This window comes from Sinohyriopsis cumingii, chromosome 6, assembly GCF_028554795.1.
Source record: "Sinohyriopsis cumingii isolate HCF-2022 chromosome 6, ASM2855479v2, whole genome shotgun sequence".
Taxonomy (NCBI): Eukaryota; Metazoa; Mollusca; class Bivalvia; order Unionida; family Unionidae; genus Sinohyriopsis; species Sinohyriopsis cumingii.
The window spans coordinates 141189703-141206074 of NC_142966.1; the positions used below are offsets into that span (position 1 = coordinate 141189703).

Genomic DNA, 16372 nt, shown 5'->3' on the forward strand with positions numbered 1-16372 from the left:
TACATTATAACGACACATACAATATAGCAACCATTAACATGTAGGGCAGGAGGGCCTCACTAACTGGTCTGCAAAGATCAAACAGTTGAGACACCCTCCAAAAAAAAAAAAAGAATACTGGCTATCAGCTGGGTGGCTGGAATAACATTGTAGGGCGAATATGGGCTGGAGAAAATCCAACATAACGTGGTGTTAGCTTCTTGTTTACAACTGTGATGTCATATATCTAATAGATTTTTTTTGTAATGAATTATAAGTACGAACACGTATTGTGACATATTTTATTTAAATGTAATGAGTTTAGGCTTACAAAGCCGAGTTTTTAATTCTGCCCATCCGTAAACAATCTCTGAAACCGAAATTTCAAAATTTCGTGTAATTTTTTTTACGCTGATTTTTGTTTATCTGCATTTATATAACTTTTTCATATTTAAATATATTTTGGGTTAGTATGATCGCCCTAACGGTAAATATAGTTATATTAACATAATCGTGAAATGAGACAGCTGCTTTATGTACTATACTTTACGAGTCACTACGTCACACACTCGTCAATATTTTGATTGAGCTCGTCAGCCAATCCCTGGGTAGGATTTACGGTTGCACGAGTTCGGTTTCGGATTCATTGAAACTGGTTGTAGTCCAGCGAATCGAATTTAAAATATCGGTTTCAGGGTTGTTGTAGCGAAATACTTCACCGTATCCTTCTGAGGAATTATTAGCATTCGATTTTACTTGATATTTGGCCTCGACTGCTTATTTAATGAAAAATCACGTGTTCGGCGATTACGTCAGTCTCTATCGTGATCAGTATGTACGATACATTATCGAAGTGGGAAGAGAGTCAATATTAAAGGATTGTCGATACGAAGTATTAAAATTAAAATGCATGAACAGTATGATACCATGAAACTAAACTCGGAATTTCTGATTTTTAAGATAAAACGTGGAAGCAACGTTTTCAGATAATAATAAAAGTATTCGTTTCAGATAAATAGGATGGGCTAGACCATGCTATAGTTATCAATTGTGTATACGGCCTTTTTAGAACAACGCCATTTTTAAATCCCTTGATTTGTGACTGCTAACAGTTTATTACGATGGAAAACAACAAACCGTATGCCGACTATGACGGTGAAATAGAGACACTGTACGTACACGTACTTAAATGAAAATGATAAAATAGATTGAAACGGAATTTAGAAAATCTTAATAAGAAAATAAGATGCGCGTGTGTGTACCCCTTTTTAATGAACTAGTTTGTCTACTTTCACTTTGTACTGGTTATGCATTTCTTTCAAATCTCTAGAACTAGTTAAGGCGTGTATGAGAACTGGGTTCATGGAATAAATTTGAGCATGCCTATCACACTTATATTTATTAGCATGGTAATCCAAATAATTATGTTCATATTGCACACGTCCGGTCTTGTTTTTTTTTTTTTTGTTATCCAAGGAAAAATAAACATTTACTGGTTTTACATATATGTATACACAGGTTGGTCAATATAAGCGATCAAACATATACGACTCGTTAAAAGCTGGCCCAGTAAAACCTCGGTTGTTATGATCGTTCAGAACTATTGAGGGATGTAAAAATCATGAATTCTTCTCCCAGCAATGTATCATACATTCCAAGAGAATGTTAGTGATAAAGATCGTGGAAAAACGCACTGATTGTAATATTATCTTTTCTCCATTTTTAGAAGTAGATACATAAAACATAAAGCTATGTTTTCGACATTTTAATATCCACATCAATATTGACAAAAATCGATTGATTTCCTGTTTATGTAAAATCCAATTTAAAAGTGATAACAAACAAGCTAATTTTCAGAGATTGTAATGTCCGTCTCAATAACAAAATAGCTAATTTGCCAGATTGCAATATTCATGTGAATAACGACAACACACCAGTATTTTCAGAAACTGCAACGCCCAATTAACGAGGACAAAAGACTAGTATTTTCAGAAACTACAACGTCCAACTAATGAGGACAGCAAAGCAGTATTTACAGAAACTGCAACATCCAGCTAATGAGGACAGCAAAGCAGTATTTACAGAAACTGCAACATCCAGCTAATGAGGACAGCAAAGCAGTATTTACAGAAACTGCAACATCCAACTAATGAGGACAGCAAAGCAGTATTTACAGAAACTGCAACATCCAGCTAATGAGGACAATATTCCAGTTACTTTTCCGAGATCTAGACAGAATTAAGAATGGTAGTTTAAAAAAAATTGTAGTTGAAAAATGAATATTATGGAAATAATACTGTGATGTTTCGATTGGATACGAATGCAGTCAGTGTTACGGAATATTGTCTTTAAGCAACAGTATCGTCCCACATAAATGCATAAATGAAAACTTAATGACGTCATAGAAACAGTTGAATATACACTGACTTACTGTATTTGCGGGCAAATCTTGTTCTCATTTTCAGCTTTCTGTCGAAACAAACTCCAGATACTACGAATTTATTTTTCAGAGTAATATCGACGTTAGGAACATTGATCGAGCGATCGATAATATAGACACAAAATGAAATGCCAGAGTAAAAATCTCGATATTCACGCATGCTTGCATCCATCCCTCCATACATGGAGACATATATGCACAAAAAAAACGTATGCCGACTATGACGGTGAAATAGACACTGTACTTACACGTACTTAAATGACAATTATGAAATAGCTTGAAAAAGAATTTAGAAAATCTTAAAAAGAAAATAAGATGTGTGTGTACCCATCTTTAATGAACAAGTTTGTCCACTTGATAACAAATAAGTCGATTTTGCAAGAATTAACTAGAACTTTCACGTAACACGATATTATGGAATGCTTCCGTCGGTCTTTCAGATGACGTTGTTGTGAACAATGCGTAGCAATGCTTAATCATCTATTAATGTTCGGCATGAACATGAAATTAAACATGAACTAATATTGTTCAATAATAATAAATAATATATTAAACACTCGAATTTCAATCATACCAAGAGACTGTGTTACTGTATAAGTTACGGATAACCCATTAAGCTAGTGAAATAAGTATGGTAAATCTAATCAACCATTTTATAAAACACATTCTCCATGATACAGATAATGAACGAACTTAAAGTCTATTAATCTGGAGAACCCTCTGGCTTCTTGTCTACCATGGCGGCATCGTGCAATCGCCGCATCATGACGTCACCATAGCCGTGCCATCTTGACAGTTGTAAAGCTGTTGCTCCCTCGTAATTTTCAGCGTTAATGTTTACATCCGAACATGATATTAGAAAATCCAAAAGTGGTACATTCCCGGTCTCTGCAGCGAAATGCAAAACTGTTCGGCCACTTTTTGATTCACGGGCACTGACATTGGCCCCTTTCTCGAGAAGGATCCTTAATACATCCAAGTGGTCATTTAAAGCTGCTATATGTACGCACGTGACGCCATCTGCGTTCCTTATTTCAAGAGTTTCCTTAAGAAATGAAGACTCCAGCAAAACTGACACAATCCTAAGATTTCCTGTTGCACAAGTAAGATGAAGAGGTGTGTTACCATGGTGATCCTGAAGATCGATGCGGACATTTCTGCTTACGAGTCTTTCAACTACAGACAACATGTCAGTGAGAACTGCAATATGCAAAGGTGTCTGAAATAGGTTGTTTTGCAAGTTCAGCATCCATATATTTGTTTCCATGTTGATGTAGTCTATGGCATCTTGCTCGGAGTCCATTATAATAGCTGTATGAAGTAGCGAATCACCGTTTTCATCTACTGCATACATTTCCACTCTATTTGCAGAAACGTAATTTGTAGTTTGGCAGGCAATCTGCCCACCATTTTGTTGATCACAGACATTTTTCCTAAAACTTTGAGGGCTGATATGTAGGTTATCTTCTATCCGTCTCTCCAACGCTGCAGTTTGTTCTTTGTCTGAATCGCAATCCAGAGAGTATCCATGGCAGCTAGTGTCCTGTACGGCAATGGGAACGACTTGGCCAGTAATAGAGGGAGTAACTATTGACGTCAAATTGCGTGTCGTGTCATCAAGTACTGGGACTGACAGATGATCCGGTATATGTTCTTGCTGTTTGGAACCGGATGCCATTGTGCAATTTAAACAAGGTGTTCTACTGTCTGCAAATTTAAACAACAACTACATTTTAAGACTTTAAATTACTAAGTTATAGAAACTAACCAACTCACATAATTTGCGTTAGATATGACACAAACACATGCATGAAACATTGTGTTTAGTCTGTGAAGCGCACATGCTTGTAGGCATGTTCTTATAAAAGTCTACCATTTATATTCCCTTTCTTCATCTCTATCTGTAAATACATTATTCATATATATATATATATATATATATATATATATATATATATATATATATAATTGGACGCATGTCGAGTAGAATACTATTTAAGTGAGCAAAAGTTTGCTGTTTGTATTGGTACGAATTTTCGTACATTTCTTGGTTCTTTGAAACTACTATGTTTCAGATTCAACGACGAAACGAAAAGCAGTCAATATACGTTCGTTCTATTTCTAAACGTGAAAACGCATCTTCTTTGTAAATTAAATATGTTGCTTAAGGCTTTCGTTTTCTTTAAAGTACGCAAGATTTAATTACAATTATTTTACATAGGTAGATTAGCAAAGTACACTTACGTATCAAGTGAAAACGGCAATTAAACAAGTTATCATTGATCAGTTAAAAGCCCGAGAGCCTCTGTTTAAATGCATTGCAACAGAAACAGAGATATACCGATATATTAGGGGGAAAACCCAGACACACCTGTCAAAATGTGTTGTTATTATTTTTTGTTTGTTTTTAATATCGATATTTCATTTTTAGTTAGCCGTCACTCGCATATTTTATTACATATCCTAGTGCAAATTTTTAGGGATTGTGTGTGACATCTCTAAATCGACTATCTGATATCTGAATTGTCGGCGATTGGTTTCGAGTATCACTATCACCAAATATCGAGCAATAGATGTTGGAAATTATGCGGTAAGGATGGTCGGATCCTCTTCGCGGCATGTGTAAACAAAGACATACCTGCATGAACCGGTACATACCGTAAACATTGTAAATATACCACCGTTATATATCGCGCGTAGTCGGTAACAAATATATTTGAAAATGTCTTGAAATTTACCCAACAAAGTCATATTTAGACCTTAATTAATTACTTATACTTCTGTAATAGACATTCGATCAACATATCATGAGAAACGGATGATCGATTCTTACGAGATCGCACAAACCGACGCGGATACATTTCTTTTTAATGTATAGGTGGGTTGGCATCACTCAGCTAAAAATCATATTTACATTTTCCTTGTCTAGTTTCACCGTTGATGTATTACGGTGGCGCTAACCACAACCACACTAGCGCCCTTGAATACGTATCATGTTTACATAAAGAATTGAAAAGAAGGACCAGAGACATCCACGCTCCTATCCATTAGGCTAATTGAAGACATTTGTTCATATAAATAGAATCATTCGCCAGGTGATTACAAAATTTTATCAATGAATCTTTAATGCAAAAACCAATTAAAACTAATTGGATGTATGCACAATATGTGGTTCTTTAATGTTCTAAATATTTATGAATATCGACTTTAAACAAAAATAATTTTTCTTAAAAAAAGAAAATGACACATGTGGTGTGGTTTTTATCTTTGTTCATTTGTTTTTTTTATATGTCATATTTGGATATGATTTATCTATAGCATTCTTAAATAATGAAGTGCATCGCATGCCTGACATGTAGTCAAGGACTGAATGGAATTTCCATATATTGATCACTGAATAATCGTTGACATTTGTAGGACGACTTCAGACAATGATCAAACAGCGGATGTGGTCGGAAGTTCATTCAAAGTGGTTCGTAAAGTCGTATTAAAATGTGCACATAGACGTAAGCGCGTGAATGTTTGCAGGACTCTCATTCATTTAGAAACAAAAGGACTGTCACATAAAGATACCGTTTAAACACGCTTATACGTTAAGTTCTACCGCAAACAACATACAATAATAATTTTACCCCACCCCCACCGATCCCCCCGGTCCATGTCATATAAATATTGTCCTGAATACGCTTATTGTATAAGCGTCTATGCATAATCAAGCATTTGCATGGATTGGTATAGGCTCAAGTCTTATATACAAATCTTTTTACCTGGAAATATTTGAAATATGTTTAATTCTGTTAAATACTTTGTTTTAGCAACGCAGTGTACACAAACTAAATAAACTGCGTCTGGCCAGTATGTAGCGCTATAACTGTTCAATGCTTTCTTCAACAAAGCTCTTTAATCGTGTGTGTGTGATGATTTTGGAGGGTATTTACAGCCACTGACGCCAAATTCTTTCTGCCAAAAAAAATGGTAGCATCGTTCACGAAGACTCTAGCGTGGTTCTGCTACATCGTTGCTAAATGTTCGATCGATCGAGAGAAGCCCATGTTTTGTTTTTGGGGAGAACTACAAAATATTTTTGTACAATATTGTTTTTGTTTTCCAAATATTTCAAACTTTCAAATGAACAGCTCAGTTTAAGACCATGTAGATTAAAAAATGTGAAATTTAAAAAAGTGGAAGAAAAAAAGAAATTAAAGTACATCACTGTCTGTCAATGCTCCGAATGTGTGAACGTTTTAACGTATGTCAGGAAGGAGATAACTGTGATAATTTTTGGGGGAAAACCCCACAAATTAATGAGTCTTTAAGTATTCTGTCATTAATCTCAGAAGCATTTTATATAAAAATTACATTATCTGGAAAATAATAGATATTCAAATGAATGAATTGTGAACAGTCAGTGTTGTCACTTACCGTACAAAAATGAAATCACAAAAGAACATCTCTACTATGAGGATGGAAGACATGCGAAAGTAACGCCTGCAGTAATTAAATAAATAGGAATTACATTTCCGAAAAATACGAGTTTCATTACTTCTTTACCATATATATGGTAATTCTACATATTGAAACCTCTATTCAAGTAATATATATTGATTATACGTAGAATTTATTTCATTCATATGGGAAATGAAAGTGGAATTGCGCATTAAAAAGTGGTGTTTGTACCATGTCATCAGATGTTATCTCTTTCCGAAAATGTCCGACTATGAATAGTGTAAATGATTGAAATATTATCGCAGATAATCAACTTTCTTAAATATATTCTATTACAGATTTTAAAAGTTATTATTAATTAAAGAAAGCAAGCTATATATAATTCATTGTTCTATTTGAATTACTGGTTTGTACGAAAGAAAACGTTTACAAATATTCGCAGTAACAATGTGTGATAAAACTAATGATTCTACCTGATAATTTAAGCACTGACCTACAAAAAAGTGGTAATATGCAATAGAACACGCCCACCCCCTGCCTCATGTCCACGCCCACCACATCTCATTGCTATTCTGTGAGCATTCCCAAGTCCACTGAGTCCTTTCATTTTCAGGGGTGGCAGCAATGACTTTGATGATAGTGAGTGTTGATGCGAGCAAGGGTCAAGACGTTTGCATGATTTTACTTATCTTGTAACAGATCGTACTGTTAGATATTGTTTGATATAAATATATTGTTTAATTCGAAAGATGTATTTTCATTTGTAACGAAAATCTTTAAGTTATTTGGAAAGGATAAAAATCCGATTGAAATAACGTTATTCGAAAAGTATGTTTTAATAGTTATTATTAACACTTTAGAAACTTTAGAAACATAGAGGTTTATAAATTTAAAATAAAATTTAACGTAGATCGAAATGTCGCGAATTTCCTGTTAATAGATAATTTTGAAAGCAAGTTATCTAAATTTATTTGTGCACTGTGCTTAGCAAACTTTTTGCGACCCCCCCCCCCCACACAGTACGATTTTTAATATATATTGAAATAGGAAAACAAACCAGTCATTTTAATCAGTGATGTTAGAAGTTGAGAGGAAGACTTTGTACATTTTTCTGTATAACTTTTTTTTTTTAAAATTTCACACCGATATATAATTGGGAATAGCAATTAATCAGAAAAATTTTAAATGACAAATCTCTCGATAAGAAAGGATTTGAAATTGTTTTCTATATACTGAACAAAGCACTTTTTATTTTCTAGTAAGAGTTTGTTTTTCTCTCTGTAAAAACTTCCATCATAATTAAAGAGTCCCAAGATTACATTATGAATTAGCACGTTCAAGTCGTTGACCATTTGTATCCGAATGGTATTCTGACACGTGCAGTTTCCAAGTTCAATGCGTTGTTTCACGAGTCACTAAAGTTCGAATTCCATATAGATCATTTCTGTCATGAACTCTGTTCTAGAATTAAAAGTCGTATTAACAGATGACAAGTAATACAAGGGGACCAGTTAAAAAGCATTTATTAGGACACTTACTGACGAATTTTTGTTGTTTTTGTTGTTGTAATGGGGTTTAACGCAATTTTCAGACAAGATAGGCTATACATGGCGGCCAGTATTAATGGCGGAGGAAGAACCCAGGAAAACCCTGGAAAGAACCACCGACCCATGAGAAGCTACCGGCAAGCTTTCTCACATACCCACATTAGCTGAGCCCGAGACTCGAAACCATGGAGACAGAGGTGAGATGGCAGTGATCCGTAACGGTGAGCGCTTTAGACCACTCGGCCACTCGGAACCCCCTGACGAATTGTAATGACAATTTAGGAAACAGGAAGCACTACTTACGTTTTGTTGTTGTGCTATATTTTTTCTTATTGATCTCCATATATATATTTTTTCTACTAACATATTCATCTTTCTCCTCACTTTACTTTTATCTGTCGTTGTCCGACATATAAACTTATCCTTAAACTGGAATCAGACTATAATTCTCATGAAGTAATGGATAAACCTTTCGAGTTATTTTACACTTGTCTAATTTATCTCTTTGCTTTTCATATCAGTGTTATTCAGTGCACTTATTTACCTGTAAAATACTCATTTTACTTACAAATCGTTCTGGCATGAGAAGAAACAAGTTAGGGCTGCAACAGGATATTCCTTAACGGAATAACGAGTAATCAGATCAAGTAATATGATCGGAATAGATCTTAAAAAGGTAGCTACATCCTTTTAAGAGTACACGTGAACCGACACACATGTGGACTCACTGAACATGTTAGAAAGATACAGCCCCTAAATTCTGGCAGAAATCGTTAATAATTACTACAAAATCGTGAAATATTTCAGTCGATATAATTGGCGGATTTAGCGTTTTTGGGTTTTGGGAAAATGACCAAACACTTGATTGGACAGCACATAGGATTTTTTATAATTATTTTTAAAACTTTATGAACCACTTGACGAAAATTCATACTTCTCTTTTTATGCTGTAATTTCACCGTTGATGTATTACAGCGGCGCTAACCACCCCCACCCCCAAACTCCGCTGAATGTGCACCTGTGTGTATCTCGACAACAATTTGCGCTTGAATGACCTTGGAGTCAAGGAGCAGTCTCTTTTTATTTAATTCTGTAGTGATTTAGCTGATACACATATGGTACAGTAATCAACATAATAAGAACGGGGGGGGGGGGGCTCACTATATAAGTCTGGTAAGAAAGCTCCTTTAGTCTGAGGTTAGGGATTCAGTCACTCTCTGAAACCGGTCTGTATCGTTTTACGTATGACAAAATTCTGAATTGGGCTTTGTCTTTTAAAGTGCATAGAAGAAGATAAAAATATAATCATGTCCGATACCAGTCTAACAGATGTAATACAATGTAGTATTAAATCTGTAACATCAACTCAAATTAGCTCTTGATTACATGCCGTAAAAAACCCAAGTAGCACTCAGTAAGATTCCCATGTGACCTACAGTTATCCTCCGATCTACTCTGGCTCGTATTTACCTGGCACAATTACAACCTAGCTCCGATTTTTTTATTATCCTTTCATAACTCAAAAAAGTTAAACCAAACCTTGATCCGTACATGCGTACTATTGTAATCTGGAGATATATACTCGCAAGGCCAAGTAAATCCATTCTATTTTAAGAGACGAAGTACTCTAGTTGCTGGGATGTAACGCGGATCCTGGGGTCAGTAAGAAAAAAGAGTGTACATATGTATTGTATAGACTATGTGAGATACTTACCTATAATGGCTGCAACTCAGGTAAAGGGAAATGAAATTACATTCTCTTGGAAGCTGAGATACAAACAATAGTGTCCGGAGATTTAGTTTTGTTTACTTGGTTTTTATGTTCCTGTTAAACACCTTATTGCCAATAATGCGACGAGGAAATACGAACTTTGTGCACGGGGTACTTTGTCAAAGCAATTATGATCGCTGGGTGTATCAAACTTCAGTATTTTATTTTTTCGATTCAAAAATACTGTTGAGTGTCGTCCCTAATTTAAGCTACTACATTAATAACGAAAATGTCCACAAATCTGTTTTTACACTCTACAATGTGTTCGATGTCTATGCAGTGTCGCTATAAAGTCCACGTCTTGTTCATGAAAAACGTCAAAGTAGCAGGTTAAATCAAATTATTTGAATCAAAATATAGTTATTTTCTTTTGAAGTTCGTGCATGGTGTACGGCTATGGTTTGGAAACGGTGATATTCATGGATGTGTTTTTAGAATAGCATACTCATCAGCAATCCCGAGAGTTTCCTGAAATCAGCTGGTGATTCAGAATGAGTAAATTATGGTCATGTATTATATACAATATAAGTACACGATAGGCGGTGTTATGCAGAAAAAATTCCGAAAATTTTGAATACCACGATACCATAGAACCCACGATATCATACAACGCTAACATACCTTCTTTTTCTGTGCCAGAAAGCATTTACTACATAAATTGAATGACTACGACATCAGAGAAACGTATATTATGCAAATAAGGGGACAGAAAAATGTCCAAAGGGTAAATAGTTACTTTCAACTAAATGAAGATCAACAAAGATCAGTCTAGAACATATTATCAAAAACAAAGCTCGAACGTTGTTACATTTCAGTGTCTCAAACACCCCCACCCCCATTCAGTTACGTATCCTACATTTTAACAGTGATCTTCTCTTCTAGGCAAGAACGAATTTCTTTGGCACAAGCACCATAATACAAACATCGTTTTTACAGGAAATAAAATCAACGCAAGCACACTGACAATAAACATCCATCAGTGAAACGACAGCTTCACATTTGGACGGCGTGCAGGGTGATCAGTCGCTAACACAAAAAAAAACAAACGAAGAAGAATACTTCCCTTAGCAGACACTGATTCGTAATAAATCATCCGCAACGCTAACATTCTCAACTTTTTATTATTCGATTTGTTCAATATTGGTCCATTTGTCAGATTGTAATATTTGTTAAAGCAGTTCAATGTGTCGAATCCAGCTAAATTTGCTCGTTGAAATCACTTATCAGTGTACATACTCTTCTGCGCACGCCGAGTAAGTAAGGGAGAGACCGTTGGAACTCAGTGTTAACATTTTCTGCTAGATTTTGGTTATATGTTAAAAAAAAATTGTCATTAAAGTATCTATTTAATGTAATTCATAAGCCAATAAATAAGTGAAATGTAACAACTGAGAACGTATCATATCTCCTTTCTTAACTATTTACTCTCGCCCCCCACCCCCAGGACTATACTAGTGGTAAGGTTATTTATTTTTCTTTTATCAAGGGCAGTAGAAAGTGACTCACTGGGGTTTTAAAAAAACGAAAACCAAATTAATAATAAGACAGACAATTTTCTTTTCCTACGTTAATTGTGGATATGCTATACATTGTGGTATAGAAATGACATATTTTAACTCATGGCTTAGTCACTCGTTAATACAAATACAGGCGAAAAATACTCCGATCGATGCTCGTAATATATTTAAGGAATTTATCGAGGTGTCTATAATGGTGATAACCTACAAGATGACTGGCATGTATAAATGTGGCAGAAAAAAACACAACTTAAATCACTATTTAATTTGAATGCATGATACAGATGTCACACATTAAGAACATACTGATAAATTAATTAACCTAGGAATTATCTTAGAACTGCAACGATGCATGATTGGTCAAGCTTGTGAGCAGAAAGGGATAAAAAAAAGATTTGATAATGTGTAAGAAAAAATGAAATCCAAGAAATCACCAACAACGTCTGAAGCGTCTGAAACAACGTCTGAAGTGTCTGAAACAACGTCTGAAGTGGTTAAAACAACTTCTGAAGTGTCTGAAACAATGTCTGAAGCGTCTGAAACAACGTCTGAAGTGTCTAAAACAACGTATGAAGCGTCTGAAACAACGTCTGAAGCGTCTAAAACAACGTCTGAAGTGTCTGAAACAACGTCTGAAGTGTCTGAAACAACGCCTGAAGTGAGTTACACGAATCCTCGTCATGGTTCAAGCAAATATTCTAGCAGTAATGAAGATATCCACGTACAAATCAATTACTCAAAGTTGTTTTGGGTATCACTATAACAATGGAATCCACACCCACCATTTCATAATTGAAATATGAAATATGGTACAACGACGCAGAGAAGGAGAGGCGCAAACACCGGAAACAATTTTTAAAAGCAGTTACTATAAGCATCGAAGCAAAAGCTATTGAGTAAATTTACCAAGCTCAACGACATTTGATTTTATTGGATGCAACTGTACAAAGTCTGGTCGTATTCGAGTTGGTGTAATACTCATTGATGGGTCACTTGAGGTACGTTGGGCTGATAATAAATTGGTACATATTGTATCTACGTTTGCAGCATACGTTTATAATAATCTCAAAAAGAAAAAGCCTGATAAAACGTTTCGAATTACCATAAAATCGAGTAATGGACTCTAAGTTCTCCATCAACCTAGTCTCAGTGTTAGTGTACCATTTCATGCAAAGGAGAAGATAAAATAACGGTGACGGTTATCCATACTCAGTCGTATCCATCATGCTCCACCATATCTGAACTAAGCATACAATATCCCTGCCCCCAAAGCAACAGTGTTTGGTGTTACCAAATTAGATTTAACTTTACATATATCAATGACACTAGCACGTCATAGCTGTAAAGGCGTATTTCTTGGAAAACACGAACTGTGCGGCAGAACATGAGACTTTGAATACTGTAAATCACATTTGCTCGAGTAGCCTACTTTATTGGCACAGGTGCTCGACCATATCTTAAATGTAGCATCGGAGTCGTTCTTGGTGTTGTGGGGTTTAACGCCATTTTTCAGCACACGATAGGCTATGCATGGCGGCCAGTATTAATAGTGGAGGAAGAACCCAGGAAAACCCCGGGGAAAAACACCGACCCACGAGAAGCTATTGGCAAGCTTTCTCACCTACCCACATTGGTCGAATCCTAGACTCGAATTCACGCAGACAGAGGTGAGATAGCAGTGATCCGTAACGGAGAGCGCTTTAGACCATTCGGCCACTCGGGGGAAACGTGAACTGTGCGGTAGAACATGCCACTATGAATACTGTAAATCACATTTGCTCGAGTACGTTATTGGCACAGGTGCTCGACCATATCTTAAATGTGGCGTCGGAGTCAAATCACATAATCAGTTTTACCGACCATGTGTATCTGTTCGTGAATATTATCGCCCTTAAGAGATTCGCTGAACCTGTAATTGCACAAACACACGTGACAACACAAAGACCCCAAAACAGACACAGAAATAGACTAAACAATAGTTACGATAGAACCAATTGCAGTTTCTGATCTTAGCAAAGTAAGAAAAAAATTAAAACAACTTATTGATGGACTTTTGAATTAGCGAAAGCGTTCCTTTATATAAGCATGCAGACCGTGCATTAGTTAAAACAAATCGCACGACCGCACGGAATACGAAAACAGACATACTTGAATTATTGGGATCGATAATTGCACCAGCTAATCCATGACTGGTTACGGTGCAACAACTGAAACAAGCTGCACGTTAGTGTAATATACGAATACCACGTTAGTGTAATATACGAATACCACGTTAGTGTAATATACGAATACCACGTTAGTGTAATATACGAATACCACGTTAGTGTAATATACGAATGCCACATTAGTGTAATATACGAATACCACGTTAGTGTAATATACGAAAGCCACATTAGTGTAATATACGAATACCACGGTAGTGTAATATACGAATGCCACATTAGTGTAATATACGAATACCACGGTAGTGTAATATACGAATACCACATTAGTGTAATATACAAATACCACGGTAGTGTAATATACGAATACCAAGAGGTGAAAGAAAAGCTGATACACTTGCACTATTAAGAGTGTTTGAGGATGTACAAAACCGTCATTGGAATGAGGAAGATGAAATGATGACGAAATCTGCAAAGGAATTGAAAACATTCTCGAAACGTTGGAAAAAATAAGCCAGTGCAAGATCAGGATATACTCGTGTGCTACATATCTCCAGATATCAACCCTTTCGTGGATCAAGTAATATTCCAACATTAAAGTGGATTCTGCCACGGTCGGTGAAAATGTAAATAATTCTGACAACAGACGTTTTGAAAGGGTGATTTTGTCAGTATTATATCCAGCGAGTGATAATCAAGACCAGCATCGAAAATACAGGTTGCACCTGGTGAACTTAATTTTGTTGATATAGATCTCCTCTGCAGGTTATTAAGACCGTACCTAACCCAGGTATCGCTGATAGAGGGTTTAAGTGGGATACAGACTTTTATCAGGTTGCACTATCCCCACATGAACAGTGTGAACAAGCCCAGATTTATTTGTTATCGATGAATGATAAGATTGTCTCAAAATCGCTATCGCGTTATATGGGGCCGGCCATTTAGTACGTACGCATGGAGGGGGAGGGGTTACCCAAATGCATACGCTTGCGTTAGGGAGGTGGGTCTACTGATAATGTACGTACGCATAGGAAAAGGGGTGCGTGGGTGGGGTGGTGAAACCTCGATAATAATTTGTCTAATACGTAACCTGCGTTTGAAATTTAGCGGGCACTAGACAAATTGTTTAAAGTTAAGCAGTGTATTTCTTTGATGCAGCCAGACATTCAACGTCGGTGGACTATCCATTTTATTAAATACGTTAATATTATTAATCCTTTATGGTTTCTGCGTGGATTAAATATGAGCCGTTCTATAGAATTCGGGGAGTTGTGCGTCAAGCTTACGTACGCAGGTGGGATGTGTAAAAAAGTATATATGTGTCGGGGGGAGGGGATCAAGCTTTGCTAGATTTTTGCGTATATACTAAATGAATGGCCCCTATTTGGATAAAGAATCTTTCCCGGTTGCTGATCCAAAAACAGCAAGGACCAGTATAAGAGATATCCATGCAGACGTGACATCTAACAACTGCTTGACGAAGATGACTTTTATTTCGGTGGGATCAGTGAAAACCCACAGAAGGACAATAATACCACAACCAGGCAAAAATATTCTCAAATTTACTGCACTATAACTAAAGATGAAAGTTCCGTGTAACATCTACGCGGACTTTGAATGTTTGAATGTTCCTGCTTCCCCACCGAAGGCTCCAACGATGTAAAAAAAGACAAATACAACACAGGTTGCTGAATATTTCCTTTGTGGATTCTGTTGTCAGATGCGACGGGCAGTCTGAGTCGGGAAGATACTGGCATCTTTCTCATGCACCTACATGAACCGATACCGAGACTCAAACCCACGCGGACAGAGATGAGATGGCAGTGATCGGTATTATTAGAAATGGAAAATGTGTAAAGACAGTTTAAATGTAGTATTAGTATTATCATGCCGATGTAACAACAGTGATAGTATTAGGAGAAGTGTTTCCTCTGTCCTCTTTTGTTCTGTTGAACATATACATTATTACTTACGTTCCTGCCTCTGAAGGTCCTTCCATACATGCGTCTACTTGTACTTGACGACTGCTATCATTCAAGATTTTTTCAGAAAATCATGGAGTGAATCCAATTTGATAGAAGCGTAAACAAAATATAACGAATACTGGGGAGATAATTGGTTTATACATTCCGTGTCAAAATTTCGCTGAGTTATATCCCCTGTTTGACTTTGAAGTTTCTTTAACCATACCTCAAACTTTATGATCGTCTCATATTTTAACATTTGACAACAAAACTAAGAAATGACTGTAACACCTTAGTAAACCTGATACAGTTGGGACCACACTATGCAACCACTTTTATGAAGTTTTAATAAACCAGACACAAGAGGTTGTGGTAGACCGTACACAGCAGTAATTATACAAGGTAACTACTTTTCGGAGGTTCAAAAAATAGTAAATCTAACACAGTTGGGACTAAACATTGTAGCCAGTATTTGTTGCTGTTGTTGTTGTTGTAGAGTTTAACGCCATTTTTCAGCACATGATAGGCTATATATGGCGGCCAGTA

General features: G+C 36.1%; 1 protein-coding gene across 4 annotated transcripts in view; it reads right to left on the minus strand.

Moving 5' to 3' along the window:
- Positions 1-15932, minus strand: part of LOC149798135 (NF-kappa-B inhibitor alpha-like) — a 46971-nt gene extending 31039 nt beyond the window's left edge. The window contains exons 1-2 of one of the 4 annotated variants that reach the window (XM_089963232.1): positions 15836-15932; positions 1730-4126 (exon numbers count right to left, since the gene is read on the minus strand). In XM_089963232.1, coding sequence (XP_089819358.1) covers positions 3123-4097 — 975 coding nt within the window. In that variant the 5' untranslated portion in view covers positions 4098-4126; positions 15836-15932 and the 3' untranslated portion in view covers positions 1730-3122. Of the gene's footprint in view, positions 1-1729; positions 4127-4663; positions 4738-6841; positions 6932-15835 lie in introns of those variants that run through there. The other 3 variants (XM_089963231.1, XM_089963229.1, XM_089963235.1) reach the window with 3 other exon arrangements.
- Between the last annotated feature and the right edge of the window lie 440 nt (positions 15933-16372).